Genomic DNA, 16,934 nt, shown 5'->3' on the forward strand with positions numbered 1-16,934 from the left:
ACTACCACCCGGCTGTGAACTGTCTGCGTGCTCTCTCTCTCTCTTTATTCTTTTCCATCCTTCTTCTCTTTCCATACCCTTCCCCCTCCCTCTAGTTATTTCATAGTAATTAGCTAATCTCTTCCCTGTGAAGAATAATCCCCTGGTCATTATGTCCTGCCCTCTTCCCTGGGGAGTGTTAGCACAGGAAAGGTTTTCAGATCCACAGACACCTAGTCTTGAATCCCAGCTCAGCCCCTTAACAGCTGTTTGACTTTAGGCAAGTCACTTCATCTTTTTGGCCTAGATTTCCTCATCTCTAAAAAATGAGAATGATAACTACCTTGCAGGGTGTTTTGAAAATCAGAGATAATTTATGTAAAGTGCTTGACACACACAGTCCAATCTTAATAAATAGTGGCCACTATCAAAAGCACGCAAATATTTGTCAAATGTTAATTTGCTTATACTTTATAATTTCTTACAGCAACAAAAATACTTTCTGTTAAATCAATTATTAGATTGTAGAAGGTCACAAAAGATGGGAAGAGCTAGACTTTCTGAATGTGATGATCTACCACTGGGTGTTAGTTATGATGAAACTTGCTGTAGTTACTTCTTATTTTATTTGAAATGAAAATAAAATACATAACATTACGGAACACATTTAACTAATGAAATATATAAGATCATTTTAAAGCTCACAGTGGTTCATTGCCTGATAAAACTTCATGAGATAGCAACAAGAATACTTTATTTATGCAGAAAATAATGGCTGGCTGATTAAGACTGTAAGGAATGGAAAACATAGCCTATTTTTATTATATGAGTAGAAAAAGGTCTTGTAAAATATTTCCAGTGAAAGTTTACTTCTTGTACAAGGCCAAGATTAGAATTAGATTATAGAAGGAATAAATACTAAAATTAGCTCTGAATCGTGGGGTGCTTTTTGTTTTCATCTTTGTATTTTTCTACATTTTTCAGGTTTTTTACAGAAATCGTACTACATTCGTGATCAGAAAAAGTGGTTTGGCAGAACCAGAAACCACCAAAAAAAGGCATTTAGTCTTCTAAAAATCCTTTTTTTCCTGAAGTTACAGTCTTCTCAGCTATGGTTGCCACAGTCTGGACATGGTGTGTGTGTGTGTGTGTGTGTGTGTGTGTGCACGCGTGCGCACATGCTCATGTATGTGCACATGCGTCTCATAAAACATCCTAAGGCGTGCTAGACAGAAAATGGTCTTTGAGATTCTAGTTCAGAATTACCTCAAATTCTGGGAACTGGGACGGTCCATCCCAAATGGTTGGAGTGTTGCTGAGATAGTGTCATCTCCTTTATTGGATCTCTGGTTGTTTTATGTGAGCGTTCATAACACGATTCTAGGAGAAAGACAATTGAAAGCATCCTGCTAATGAAAAAGTTTATTACTTTTTTGACTCACTGTTTGTGCGTTCCCTTCTTTCCACTCCCCCTCCCCCAACCATCACCCATCCTCACGTTAGAAGTCGGGTCTTCATTTTCGACACACGGATAACACCGTCCAGTGGTTAAGAGCGATGGAGTCTATTGGTCTACCCAAGGTAAGCCTGAACTGGGAAGACAAAAGGGGTAATGCAAACACCTCACTGTGGAAAGGAATTTAGCAGACTGGGGTACGTTAATGCAGCAAATGTCCTTATTGCCTCAGAAATGAGATATGTGAGAACTAACAGAAATATGGAAAGGCCTATAAAAAGTAACATATGGCAAGAACTCAGATTGAGAGCAGCCAAGTGAAAGTGTGTATAAGTTAAACAAGGTATAAAGCAGAAACTGACACACCATTGTAAAGCAATTATACTCTAATAAAGATGTTAAAAAATTAAAAAAAAGAAAAAAAACACTTAATATAAAAATTAATTAATTAACTAATTTTAAAAAAATAAATTAAACAAGGTCAGAGCAGGCTTTGGCTGGTAGATAGTTGATTTAGAAGAGCCACCTCCCTTTTTTGTGTTGCTTTTTATACTTAAGATTCCAAGTCTCATTGTATCCGTACATATTGTATCACTATAAATCATCATTATAAATTTATTTTGATAAAGTATTATTATAAATCATAGTATCACTTTAAATTTTACTGGCTAGGGGGGTTAGAGCTCTTACTCTTGAAATAGATCTCCCAAATAAAACTCATTCAGCAAATATTCAGAACTTGTTAAATTCAAAGAGCGGGCACCCTTACACCTGTGAGATATACAGACAAGTGGAGGAAATGAAGAAATAATTACATGTGATAGAAATTGTAGAGCTATTTCTTAAACTTCTTATTTTGAAATAATTTTAGAATCACAGGAAGTTGCAAAAATAGTTCGTCTTTGTGTAAACTTCATTCAGCTTCCCCTAATGATGACATCTCATAACTGTAGTACAGAATTAAATTGACATTGGTGTATTAATGTTAACTAGACTCCAGACTTTATTCAGTGTTCACCATTTTTATATGCATTCATTTGTGTGTATGTGTGTGTGTGTGTGTAGTTCTATGCGTGAATAGATTTGTGTGACCACCACCACAATCAAGATGCAGATACTGCAGAGAGGTTGGCCATTATATATATAGCATCCCTTCCCCAGCCCTGTCTCCTGGCAGCCACTAATCTATTCTCCATCTCTGTAGTTTTGTCATTTTGAGAATGTTATAGAAATGGAACCATACAGTAGGTAACCTTTTGAGATTGACTTTTTTCACTAAGCATAATTCACTTGAGATCCATCAGGTTTCTATATGTACCAATAGTTCCCTTTTTTGAATTGCTTAATATGTACAGCTATTTTAAAGAAATGATTTAAGAGTGCTCCAGCAAGGGTATCAGCTACTGACTTATTTAGACCTGTGTTGTTGTTCTTATTAGTAATCCAGGTTTGCAGTTAAAAACACACCCCACAACAAAAACAAAGGACTCCTTCATGTAAATTATGAATGCTTTTTTTAAATACATTTGTGCTAATACCTGTTTTAACTCAGTTCCTTTTTTCTTGCAATAGTCAATGTTGATCTATTTTATTTTGCCTTTTTTAATCAAACTACTTTCCCTTCTCCTAAAATGTTGAAAACTGAATAGTGTTCCTTTCTGGGCAATAGTTATAATACAGAGTTCATATTTATTTCTAAACTGCAATTTAGTAAGTATTAACAGGGTGTTGAGTGGTAAACAGATTAATAAAGACAGACATTCAAATGCAGTTTTTCTGTATGAGGCAGCATATGTTAGATGAGGATAATTTCATTATGATTTAAACCTTCTCAAATTGTGTGTATGTTGGACCACATTTATTTTGATTTTAAGCCAAACAAGTAATCCATGTAACAGAGTCTATTTTAACCCTGATGTTTATTATGAAGTCAGTGATACATTACATTGCAGGAAATGAGAGGCCAACAGTATACTGAATTGACTTTGATATATTAATTAACTCCTTCATTTATCAATATGAGCTGCCTACCCTGTGCTCAGTGTCATGTTACACACTGGGGTTACAATGTTGAAGAAAACGTTTCGGTAAACTATAAATTGATCCCATCTTCTTCTATAAATTGAAGAAGAAGACATATTCATAATGATTTTCCAGGAGAAATATCAATGTAAAAGGTTCTTGTTTAAAGAAGAGAGGGAGAGTTATAGTTGTCCTCTGCTTACATAGTAGAATTTTAAACCTAGTCATATTCTTCTGAATTGGGAATCCTCTTCTCATTGATACTTTAACAGCAAATGTATTAAAGGAAAGTTGGAAAGACCTTTGAAATTTCATAAGCTACAGATATTTCTTTAAGCACTCAGTGACTGTACATTTGTAGCTCAAGAAGCTTTGCTTTTCTCTTTTCTTAGCTTTTTTCAATGTCCAGTAGAAAATGGTGCTTGAGTATCAAGTACTACCATATGGTACATGATTTAATTTTAGTTTTTATGTCAAATTTTATAAAATATTTATTGAAAGCAAGTAATGCCAACAAGCTTATCTTAATCTCAGAAGCTTCAATCCTAATTACTCATTTTTGGTGCCCCATTCTGAAATCTGTTTCTTATTAGGCTTTTAGTTTCAAGCTCAAGAAGAGTATAAAGGTGTATTAAAAGTTTTAGTGTTCAGACTTCTCAGTCTACTAACTCCATACATAGATGGTTATCCAGAAGAAGCAATCAGGTGCTCAGAAAATGCAGGGATATTTATTGTAGTGACTTATAATAGGGACAAAATTGGGGGTAAAAAATTGTTCAACCCTGGAGAACTGGTTATAATTATGGTTCAAAAATGTCAAAGAATCATATGCATCTATTTAGAAATAATGTTCTTAGTAATGAAGGGAATGGAAAACAGTCATGTTCTATTAAGTGTTAAATAGGTTTATAATACATGCAGTTTGGTTTTTAAACACACATACATAAACATAAAAAATCAGAGACATACAGAAAAAAGACTGGAAGAAAATATACCAAAATGCTAATAGTGACAATCTGGAGGTGGGGTTATAGGTATTTTTCTTTCATACTTTATCTACTTTCCAGATTTTATTCAGCGAAAATGGATACTTTTCTTTTTTCTGCTTAAAGTAATACATGCATATGTGTGCATTGTATGTGTGTACACACATGTTTACAGAACTGTGTAGCCAAGTTCTTAACAACGTAATAAAATGCTTTCAAGAGGACACCCTTCTCTGGGCAGGCACAAGAGTGACTCTGATACAGAAAGCAAAGCCTACACGGGCTCATGCCTTGTGCAGTGAAACTGCCACCCAGCCCTGTGGACAAAGCCTTCTTGCAGTGGCTGACTGTGAATCCCCCACTCTCCTGAGCCACTAGGAGGCGCTGTCAGGCAGGGGACCAGATGCAGTGATTGGTCCGCATGAAGAACAAGATGAGGCACAACTGGAGTTTCCTCTTCATTTAAATAAATATAGAACAGCAAGGACAATCAGAGTAGGGTCATTTGGGAGAGTTAAAATAATTGTGAAAAGCAATACATAATAAACACATTTTTCCCTTTTGTTTTCCAGATATTTTACCCAGAAACAACAGATGTCTATGACCGGAAAAACATACCAAGAATGATATATTGCATTCACGCGCTGAGGTGGGAAAAAAAAATACATTTGAAGTCTAGGAAGTAAATTTAAATAAAACCACAATTTCAGTTTTGAAAGAGAGCTCTTTTGTTTTTCAAGTTTTTTTAATAATCTGAACTTTTTTTAGATTGAGTTGTTCTAAATTTGCTGGTATAAAATTAAGGTAATTGTCACATAAAAACAATACTTGAACTTGAAAAATATTTTTCTGTTTTTTTAATCCATTTCAAAATAGAAAACCAGAAAATGAATGAAAGACCTGTGAGTATAATAAGGAGAAAATTTTAATTGAAATTTCTAGGACTCTGATAATAATGTGCTACCATATTCTTGAATTATGATCTACTTTATAAATATAGCCAAAATACATCAAATGAACAGCTTTAATAGTCATACGTTTGGTTTTCATACTATTAAACTCATTAGCTTGGCTCAATTCTTAGCATAGATTAATAAAAATCACTATAAAAAAGTCTTTTGAACTTTCGTTCACTAGAACTTGTACTGTAAGGGTAAAGAAGAAACTTAGAAGTTGCTTTAAATTAGTCAAATCGCGATACATTCATTTTTTTAAAGCAATTCTTTGATATCTTAATTTTTTTAAATACTGAATTTCTACCGGTCACAGGTTGTTTCTTACCTTATTGGCCTGGGAGCAATGTGATTTTTAGACGGTAACAAAAATGATTCTAAAAATCCAGTTTGTGGCTGTTGTCTTGTGTGTACACAGGTAATGGCTGGAAGGCTTCATGTCTAATTAAATTTTAAATTTCTTTTAGAACATCTGCCTTGTGTTTATATCACTAGAAGTCATTTTCCTGGCAGAGTCTTCAGCCTAGAGGTTTATATTAACTTCTTCCTGGCTTTCTTCCTCTCCAAAGGAGAAGATTTTTATAATAATTCATTACAGTGCTGGCTTACTAAAGAATTTTGATTATGTCAAATAATTTGACTCTCCCACCCCGTCAGTCCTTATGAGATTTCTTTGGAAGATGACAGTTGCTTGAAATACAGACCAAATGTAGGTGTCTATTCTGTGATTTCTTTTTACTCTAGTAATTTAGGACAACCGGGAAAAAACCACTTCTATGCCTGCCCCCTCATATGTGGCTAGTATATCATTATTCCAGCAGGTTTTCTAAAAGCTTTTCGTGCACAAGTGCTCATTTTGAGGAATATTATCAAATGTGTTGCCCAGCATTCTTGGTCAAATGCTTTTCAGTGCCTAGAATCATCACTTAACACTTTGTGATCTGCTAAGCCAGCCATTAGTTAATCATTATGGTATCCATGCATCAGGGTGCTAATCTCCAAATCCACAGCCTGCTCATGGGTGTCTTCTGTAAGCTTAAATGGATTTCCTGCAGTGGACACCTGGGGTGTTAATGTAAGCAGCTTATAAAGAAATGGCGCGCTAAGTTCCTTTCTGGTGATGTCACTGTTGTAAAGAAGTTACAGAGAACAGCACCGAGGCTTACAAATGTATGCCTGCCATAGTTTTAACAATGGCTTGAACAGCTTGGTAAACAAAGAGAAGGCAACTTCTTGCTTTCTCCGACTGTTTTTCTCAGGTATTTAGTTACTCATCCTGGAAGTCTCCGTTACTGGAGCAGATTCCTGCCGAATGTTATTCACCAGATCTGACCTCAAGTAGGAATTTTAAAAGGAGGATCTCGAAAAGCAATATTCTCTTAATAAACGGCATTCTCCGGGAGACTCGCCTTCACTTTTCTCTGTTCTAAACTTACTGTATGGTTGCTCCTTGATAGGGAACGGAGAAGTCTCAGGTGTATCTAAAGTTTTTTCTATCAAAACGTTTTCCTGCTATGGTTTAGAATGCAGTCAGTTACTCAGACGAGGCTGATATTCTGTTCTGTTGGGCCAGACACATGTGGAAGCTGGGTAGCAGAGCCTTTCATAAGTACAGTGGGTTTGGCCTCACTGCATGATGAGAAGTGGTGCTGAAAATGAACAAAGACTTCCTCAGCCGTTATATCCTGGCTGCAGATACAGCAGTGTTGCTGGTGTAGAGAGCTGGCATTACCTGCCAGGGAATTAAGCAGGTCAGAAGTTCTGATTATAGATCAGGAGCCAGGCCGGAAGATCCTCTGCCTTCCCGTTGCCCCAACCTGTGGGCCTGACTTGATCTACAGAGTTCACGCCTGGCCCTGCCAGCTGGTCTTCTGTTCCCTGTCTTCTTTTTTTTTTTAACATCTTTATTGGAGTATAATTGCTTTACAGTGGTGTGTTAGTGTTCCCTGTCTTCTTGATTTGGGCTTAACAACCTCATTAAGATGCCCTGGGTTCTTGCCCTTGCTTCCTGCTTGTGTCTACTTTTCCCTTTTCCTGCCTGCCTCACCTTTTCACTTGATTTCTAACCCCCGTGCCCAGGCCTGCCATTCATCACTCTCTCTGTCAGTTCAGCTGGGTGTTCTCAAGCCCAGACTCCAGCCAGTGTTAGCACAGCGGCCCCACTGGGAATCCTGAAGCTCTGCCTAATGTAGAGACTCACCTCAGTCATGAGTGGCCTCATGCTCTTTTCAAAGAAATGTTTATCATCTTCTCCTTATTTAAAATAAAAAGTATGTTCATTGTAGAAAACATTGGAAAATTTGAAACTGAGTCCCCCTGAAACCAAGTTCTTCCGGCAAGTTTATGATTAACCTCTCTATCTAAAACTTTATTCCCTTTCTTATCCTGCACCTGTTCCCCCTCAAGATTGAGGAGTCTCAAAGAAATGGATGGGTTAAATCTGAGCAGGACCCTCTGGGGCCTTCCTGGGTACAGAACCCCCCTCCATGTCCCCTGTCTCTTGTGGACAGAAAAAAAAGACTTTAGTTTCCTAGGCCGTCCCCCAGTTCCAAAGAGCAGGCTCAAGTAGTAAATGATTAGGACACAGGACTCCTAGTTCCTCCTGAAGGGATATAGATAACAATCTGATGCATATCTCTTGAGTTCTGCGGAAACTAAGACCCTCAGCCCGGTAGAGGATGGTGACTACATGCTGAGCACAAGCACATAGACCTCAGACTGGTTGGAACCAGAAGGTTGAGATTCCCAGAACATCACCCTGTTACCTCACTACCAACCAATCCGAGCTGATCCTGCATTCTAGGACCCTCTCCCCTAACATTGTCTTTAAAACCCTTGCCTGAAAGCCATCAGAGGGTTCGGGTCTTTTGAGCACAAGCTGCCCGTTCTCCTTGCTTGGCCCTGCAATAAACCTTTCTCTGCTCCAGACGCTGACATTTCAGTACCAAGTGACAACGACTGTTTGTAACTATTTTGGTGTTTTGGACTTAAAAAATATATATGGCATGTTTTCCTTTTGTGGCTTTATTTGGAATATTTAAAGCCTGCACAATAAAAGGAGCCACCTCACAGAGTGAGAGCCTTGCTAACGAGTTACTACTAATTTTTTTTCTGTCTGGAGGCCATGGAGAAGAACACTTTTTGCCTGTTATTTATTGCTCAATGTATTAAGCAACTGTTAAATGTTTAAACAGTATACAATTGAATTCCTTTAAATTATTAAATTTAGTAGATTGCTTTCTTTTTTAAAAGATTTTTTTTTTTGATGTGGACCATTTTTTTAAAGTCTTTATTGAATTTGTTACAATATTGCTTCTGTGTTATGTTTTTTGGATTTTTGGCCACGAGGCATGTGGGATCTTAGCTCCCTGACCAGGGATCGAACCTACACCCCCTGCATTGGAAGGCAAAGTCTTAACCACTGGACTGCCAGGAAAGTCCCAGTAGACTGCTTTTTTGAACACCTCAGATACCTTAAAACAGAAATAAAATGCCCAGATACATTATTACAAACTTACTACACTTAAACCTATCCTAAAAGATCCATACTACAAGTTTCACTCGTATTTTTGTTATTTATCCACTAATTTTTTTTTAAACAGGAAGTTTGCTAACCTCCCATTTTATTATTATTTTTATTTATTTATTTTTGGCTGTGTCAGGTCTTAGTTGCGGCACGCAGGATCTTTCGTTGCGGCGCACGGGCTTCTCTCTAATTGTGGCACACAGGCTCAGTAGTTGCGGCACGTAGGCTAAGTTGCCCTGCAGCATGTGGGATCTCAGTTTCCCAACCAGGGATCGAACCCACATCCCCTGCATTCTAAGGCAGATTCTTAACCACTGGACCACCAGGGAAGTCCCTCCACTAATTTTGACTCATCCTAGGGCTATAATATTTTGATACCTACCCAGAGTTCACATGGTTACCAGAAACAGGATACCTCTTCAGACCCACCCAGGTTACAGATCTGGTTTCTGACCAATCAATTGCCAGTCGGAACATGGTGCCAGTTTAGGTTCTTCTCCTAAGGTGAGTCCAGCCTTGGCCACCAGGCATCAGACTCAACTTGATTTGTGAAATCAGCCAGACCTTGTCATTTTTCTGTATATGGCTTTCGGGTAGGTTTTTATTTACCATCCAGTCTCCATCCCCTGTCACCCAGAAATGATTTACTTCCATGTCTTACTTGGCCAGTGTTACATAACCCATTGTCCTGTCATCATGATGTATTGGCCTGGTGTGTTAACATTATTAAAAGCTGATGCATGCCTTTTGAATATTTTCTTGAAATTAGTTGGGCATTCTAGAGGTTTCTCCCCCAGGAGATGAGGGATGGACTCTGCTTGATGCTCTCTGGGACCACTTGGCTGATAGCATCTGGGGTCCTGCTTCTGGATCCTCTCTCTGCTTGGCTATTGAGGGTGACCATCAGTGGTGAACCCTCTTTTCAACTGGCTATTTTTGTCACCACCTGTGCTCCTCAGTCTGTTTTTATCTTGGGACACTTCCGTGGTTTTCCCGACTGTTTGGCTTACTCAGAGTTCCTGGTCTTTATTCTTTCTTGTAGTATAAATAGTACAAAAACAAGCACATATTTATACACTATAGACAGACATAGAAAAAACAAAGCACCTGTATTTTAATGACACTTCCCAACTTATTAAAATCCATACAAATATTATGTGTGTCTTATTTTATCTCTGTATTACAACTTCCTTTTCGTATGCTTCACACCATTCTCCTTTGAACATCGTTTTGAACTCCAGGCCTTTCTCAGATCTAACCAAGGTTAGTGTCTTCTTTTTTGATGAACCAGATTGCTTCCGTTTTGTCCTGGGACCTCTTTCTGGTCAGCTCCTTGGTCCTTGTAGCTCTGTCCCTGACATTTCTTTGAAATATCCTTGCTTTGTGGTCACAAGAGGATGTTCCAATCCTGCCCTGATTATTCCTGCCTTAGGGTGTAGAATCAGCTACCCTTCAAGGATTCCTTTTAAAGTCATGGTTTCTAACAATTTTCCTAGCTTAACGGATGAGGGTTCTGGATTCTGCTTTCTTACTGAATAAAGTTTATTTGACGGTTAAGATTCTGCTGCACTGACAGCAACAAGGTAAAGGCATGCCTGCCTGCCCTCTGGGTAAGGGTGGCTGTTCCTGCTGCAGATTATGTGGCTGCTGTCCGGCGGTCATGTTTTCAGATGCAGTGAAGATGCCCAAATAGCACACCTTCGAGGCTTGAATTTGTGAAAGTGGCTGTGGCAGCCCCACTTCCGGTTGGCCAACTGTTCCAAGTACCCTGACTGCTTTGTGAAGAGGGCCTCCTCTACCAGGTCTCCCACAAGGTCAGGTGGCTGCTTTGCTAACCAGGTTGCCTTTGAACCAGTTCCTCAGGTACAAAGTTAATGCATATGTTTTCTTGTCTTATACTCCCTTCCCTTGGGACCCTTTTCCTGTTAAGAAACCAATTGATGCCTTATACCAGATTGCTTGCATCTTGGACAGAGAACATATTTGCCTTTATGAATAGCTTCCTAGAGATAGCTCCTTAACCCCAAGGACAGACTGTCATCCTGTGTTCTCAGGAGGGAGATCTAGAGGAGGCAGGATTTGGGATTAAGGTGAGGGAGGGCAGTTGCACCTGCCATATCTTTCAAAATTCTCTCCACTGTTTGTCCCATCTTCTCTCTCCCTCTTCCTATCCCAATTTAGTATTATGGGTCTACCTTTCCATCCTACTAAATTCTAAGCTCTTTGAGGCTGTAAACCATGTCTTGTCACCTAACACAGCACATGCACCATTGATTCCAACTTGAAGTCTCTGGAGTTTGTGTTTTTAACCTTTCAGTTGGTTTAACTGAACTTATTTTTCTATGATTAGACTGCCTCAAGATTCCCTTCACTTTTTATTGAAAGTTAGGTATAGAATGCTGGATTTTGACATGATATTAATAGGGACACATGTGACTGTAAGATGGAAACATAATTTTGTTCTGTGGGTAAAACCATTTAAAACATGGAGTCAGTAAGGGGAAATAGTAAAAGATTCTTAGTGTTGAAAGTGGGGAAACCACTGTGATAGGTTATTAATAAGTGGTTTGTATGAAGACTTAAGTAACAGGATAATAGCAATAATAAAAACAAAGACTAACACTTACTGAGCTTTTAATTACATGCCTGGCACTGTTCCAAGTACTTTACAGGTATAATCTCATTTAATCCTCACGACATACCTTTTCTGTACACACTGCTATTAGTCTCATAACCACAGCAGTTGAGGCACAGAGAGGCTGGCCGAGGTCACACAGCTAGTGGCAGAGTTGGGATTCACACCCAGGCTGTGTGGCCCCAGATCCTGCACTGTTACTGAGGCAGCCAGTCATTGGCATCAAAAGGGAGTCCAGTATTTCCATTACTACTTAGAAAATGAAAAGAACAGTGGCATCAGACTTGAACTTCAGCACAGGTCTCTAAGCTGTTATATTTAGGATATTTATAAAGGAAGAATCCCAGAACTTCAGAACTGGAAGGACCTTGGGTTGTTGAGTCCAGGTCCTTCATTTCACAGATGAGGGAACTGAAGGATTAGGTTATGTGACTTGCTCAGAGTCACACATTGAGATATTGCCAGTCTGTGGCCAGGATCCAGGGCTTGACTCCAGTTCCGTCTTCTTTCTGGTCAGCCGTGAGGCTTTGATTTACAAACATTCATCTCCCATGTTATAGCATAAAATGAACTACGTATGATGTGCTCCAGAAAAGTTGAAATAAATTCAGCCTCTGCCTTTTAAGTTTGTATTTTATTACTGTAGCACCTCTTAATGTATATATTGAAAGTAGTAGAAAAAAACTCTAATAGGTTTGTGTGTGTGTGTGTGTGTGTTTACTTTCTTTATTGCTTCCCGTACTTGAACTGATATTATCAGTACAAATGGGAGCACATGGGCCAGTGAGGCTTTTGCTGCCTTAGGGCAACCCCTCTGTAACTGGCCTCTATCAGCAACACAAATGTACTGTACCTTTAGAGCGATAAAAAGCTAGCTATTTCACACCAAGCGCTTTCTTATACATGGAAAGCAATGGTGACATTAATTCCTCAGCTTCCTTTAGAATGCTGTCAGCTTCTTTGTGTTGCCTGTTAGGCACTAAAGCTGCTTAATAAATTCAGTGTTGAAGAGCTCCAAGAAATTGGTGATTGGGCAGGCTTCTTTTTTTTCTTTTAACGACTAAGATTCTGGATTTCCTATATACTTCAGGTAATGAATTCCCTCATTTGAATTTAAATGCTTGGGAAGGAGTGGGCTGCTATTGCTGATTCTTTTCATCATGGGAATACTGAATAAGTTCAGTTTCCTGAGTAAACATTTGCCCCTTAGACTAACTTGCTTGGAAGCACCCCCCACACAGATTCAGTACATAACTCCCACACTATGAAAAGTCATCTTTTCAAACTTCAACCTCAGAGATAAAGTAAATGTTGAAATCTTAAGCCAAATAAAAAATACACATTAACATTTTAAAAAACATTTTTGGTAAACGTATGTAAAGGCAAATGAGATTTCTACCTGATCCTGACTAGCTTAGGAAAAGCTGATTTGAGATAAATCAAACTCGATTTTTCTATTCAAAAGGTAACTAACTTCTCAGCTCCACCTTGTGGTAACTTTTAGTTAAACCAGGATGTTTGCTTATTGTGAGATTTACATTATGCAGCATACAATTATACAGCATACAATGGAGAAGTAAAAAGTATAATCAGAAATAGTCTTCTTGGGCTTCCTTGGTGGCGCAGTGGTTGAGAATCTGCCTGCCAATGCAGGGGACACGGGTTCGAGCCCTGGTCTGGGAAGATCCCACATGCCGCGGAGCAACTAAGCCCGTGAGCCACAACTACTGAGCCTGCGCGTCTGGAGCCTGTGCTCCGCAACAAGAGAGGCCGCGACAGTGAGAGGCCCGTGCACCGCGATGAAGAGTGGCCCCCACTTGCCACAACTAGAGAAAGCCCTTGCACAGAAACAAAGACCCAACACAGCCAAAAATAAATAAATAAATAAATAAAAATTAAAAAAAAAAAGAAAAGAAAAAAAGAAAGAAATAGTCTTCTAATTTCTTTAGTACCATAGGGGAACATTGACACTTTTGTTAGTGTAATTAATTTAGTTCATATTACCAACAAACCTATGTTTTGTGGAAGACTAAATACCTTTATTTTAGGGACAGCACAGTAGAGTAAAATATTTTTTGTACAGTAGATATTCCATAAATAGTAATTAAATGAATGACCAGGTAAACAAAGGAGATGCAGTGGAAACAGTTGTGTCAAGATATTTGAGCATGGTTGTCTTTCTTTTTACAAAACTGACATGAAATGACTAAAGTAGTAGGTTTTGTTTTGTTTTTTAAATCATCTGCAGTAAGAAAGAATGCTATCCATTGATCAGAAAATTAGATAACTCCTGACAGAAAGCAAACAGACAGGTTTGGATTGACTGAGAAATAAGACAGAAGACCACAGCCCAGAAACCACTGAGCCATTGCAGCAGAGCTCAGAGCTGCTATGGGGTTTGCTCCAAGCAGAGATGGAAAAGGAGAGCCCCTAAGCCAGCATAATTGGGCTTAGACCCGCTGAGCCTTCCCTCAGGCAGCAAGTGTAGATGCTGGTGGCAGGGTAGCACACAAGTACCCAAGGTAGCTAATGACTGCAGGAAGACACAGGGAACCCCAATCTAAGAAGACAAGACACCAGGCACCCTCTGGGCATCAGCCCCATTGTTCCCCTACCGTCTCCCTAAGGCTGGCTTCTGTCATGGGGACCTGCAATCAACAGTGACAAGCAACAAGTCTCAAACCTTAAGATGAGCCCCAAATCAGGAAATACCAGTCATTTGAAGGAAACCAACGCTATGAAAGAGGAATTACATTCAACAAACAGAACCAACACCCAAGGAAGAAATGAAAATAGTAAAATATGTGCACTTAGTGAGTCATTCATTTTCTCTATTTAGCAAATATGCTTATACATAGCAAAACCAAAGATAAAACTAAGAAAGAGGAAAATTGGATGTAGATTAATTTAGAAAATAATAAAATTTAGTTATCTAAACTTTTGGTGCATAATATGAAAATTTAAAAATGCATCTAAAATTCTAGATTATCTCAACATTACGTAGGTGGGGAAATAGAAGTAGAAATATATTAAGGATAGTAAGTATTCATTAGCTTAGGCTTTGATGCAAGAATAGAAGTTTAAAGTATGTTAAAACTAGCAGAATATTAATGCAATACACATCATAAATACACACATATATAAAATTTGTTAGAAGACATTTTATGGGTGTCCCCTAGTTAAATTTTACTGTGGCATTTTCAAAGTTTTTCCCATTGAATTATTTTTATTTATTTTTTGTCAGTTAGTTCAGGTGTTTTTTTTTAATTTAGTTGTAAAAGGGAAGAAGAAGCTACAAACTACAGGTACTGTGAAAGAATGGAAGTAATAAAATGAATACATTTTTGATAATTTATGGATCTATTTTTATTTTTTCAAGTATGGCTTGATTTTATTTTCCTAGAATTCTTTTGTAGCTTTGCCATACCTGTCTGTTTAATTCTGTTGAATTTTGTCGTTCCTGTTACTAGAAAGGAACGTGTGACTAGCTGGACATTTTATTTGTTCCACATGACATGAGCTCCCTTTTACCTGGAATATTTTTCCCATGTGATAAATAGTGAATTGGTTCATAAAATATTATGGTTTTGGAAATGTCAGCATACTAGTTTTAATTACAATGACTTGTTTGGCATGAACCTTTGGTAGTAAAGTCTTTAGCGGCTGTATAGTTTTATATCCTTGACAATCTCTAAAGACCTAGAATTTGAACTAAGGAATGGGGGCTTCCCTGGTGGCGCAGTGGTTAAGAATCCGCCTGCCAAGGCTAGGGGACACAGGTTCGAGCCCTGGTCCGGGAAGATCCCACATGCCGCAGAGCAGCTCAGCCCATTTGCCACAACTACTGAGCCTGTGCTCTAGAGCCCACGAGCCACAACTACTGAAGCCCGCACGCCTAGAGCCCATGCTCTGCAACAAGAGAAGCCACCACAATGAGAAGCCCGCGCACCGCAAAGAAGAGTGGCCCCCGCTTGTCACAACTAGAGAAAGCCTGCATGCAGCAACAAAGACCCAACGCAGCCAAAAATAAAATAAGTTTTTTAAAAAATAAAAAATAAAAATAAACTAAAGAATGTATCCTGTCTTTCTAGCTTTGAATGATGAATACATAATGTCTGTTTTACATTGAATGACTTTCAGAGTCTAATATGTTTTTCCCTCATGAATAAGATATGAATATCATATTGGAATTTAGTAGTAAAATTAAAATTACCATATATTTAAAATGTCATTTGTTCATTGTCCTTTGGTTGTGGTTTTGAGGGAAAAGAGGGGAAAACCAGAGAAAGGTAAATCTCCCCAGAAAACAATCTTGAAAATTCAAAAATTCATTAATATGCATTTCCTGGAAGAAATGGAAATGGCCAAATACGAGAATGAAAAATGCTTACCCTCACAATGAACAAAATGTAATGTAGACTTAAATGACATTTTTTGGCTACCGACAGGTAAGGTTTTCATTGATAGAGTCGGGTGCTGTTAAGGGGACAAAGAAAATGGCGTTTTCATGGATTGGTGGTAGAGTGGGGCCATGCCCATCACCTGGGTCTTAGGTTCAATTACACATTCAGACTCTCATGACTGCCTGCCTTATGTCACGTTGGTTAGCAGATGCTCAGAAAGATAGAGCCAGCCAGGAAATACAACCTGCCAGAAGGACAGCATCAAGTATTTGCTCTTCAGTGGGAGGCTTCCCAACACCCCATGTAGTTGTCCACACAGCCATCTAGAAGCTGTTCTCTTTGGTACCCCAAGTGATAACTTGGGTGCGAAGGAGTGAGACTCATATTGGTAGTTGCAGAAGGCTCCCTGGCTGTAAGCCTCAGTCCCCAGGAGCCAGTATCTATTGCAACAGCTCCATAGCGTGGCTTCCAAGCTTCCTGCAAGAAGTGTGCCAGTTATAAGAGTCACTGGACTTAGGAACACCTGAAATGTATAAAGCCTATTTATGATTCCTTCTAGTCAAGATGCAATTTCCCAGTCAGGGGTTGTTTTTCTCCTAAGCCATGGTGCCTGGTAGCATGGTTGTCAGTATACCTTTATTGCGTTCTTGGGGGAACAGAGCTAGAAAGTTAAACATCACCTTCTATTGCAGAAGGGAAAGGGGTTTTGTTAATCCTTTACTCACAGAGAATAAATGAGTATAATCTCTTTCCAAGAACACAATTTGATAAAATATATTGAAAGCTTTGTGCATATATCCTTTCAATTTGACAATTTTGTTTATAGGGATTTATGTGATGAATAAGATATATGCACAAAGGTGTATCTATATATGTAGGTTCACTGCAACATTATTATAGTGGATAATTAATGACCATCTAAATGCTCAGCAATTGGTTAAGTAAATTATAGTACATTCATATTATAGAATACT

The 16,934-nt window shown here is 38.5% G+C and overlaps 1 protein-coding gene across 1 annotated transcript in view; it reads left to right on the forward strand.

Moving 5' to 3' along the window:
• IQGAP2 (IQ motif containing GTPase activating protein 2) overlaps positions 1 to 16,934 on the forward strand; it is a 291,241-nt gene that overhangs the window by 149,792 nt on the left and 124,515 nt on the right. The window contains exons 4-5 of the mRNA XM_036849360.1: positions 1,483 to 1,560; positions 5,016 to 5,092. Coding sequence (XP_036705255.1) covers positions 1,483 to 1,560; positions 5,016 to 5,092 — 155 coding nt within the window. The remainder of the gene's footprint in view (positions 1 to 1,482; positions 1,561 to 5,015; positions 5,093 to 16,934) is intronic.

Source organism: Balaenoptera musculus, chromosome 3, assembly GCF_009873245.2.
Source record: "Balaenoptera musculus isolate JJ_BM4_2016_0621 chromosome 3, mBalMus1.pri.v3, whole genome shotgun sequence".
Taxonomy (NCBI): domain Eukaryota; kingdom Metazoa; phylum Chordata; class Mammalia; order Artiodactyla; family Balaenopteridae; genus Balaenoptera; species Balaenoptera musculus.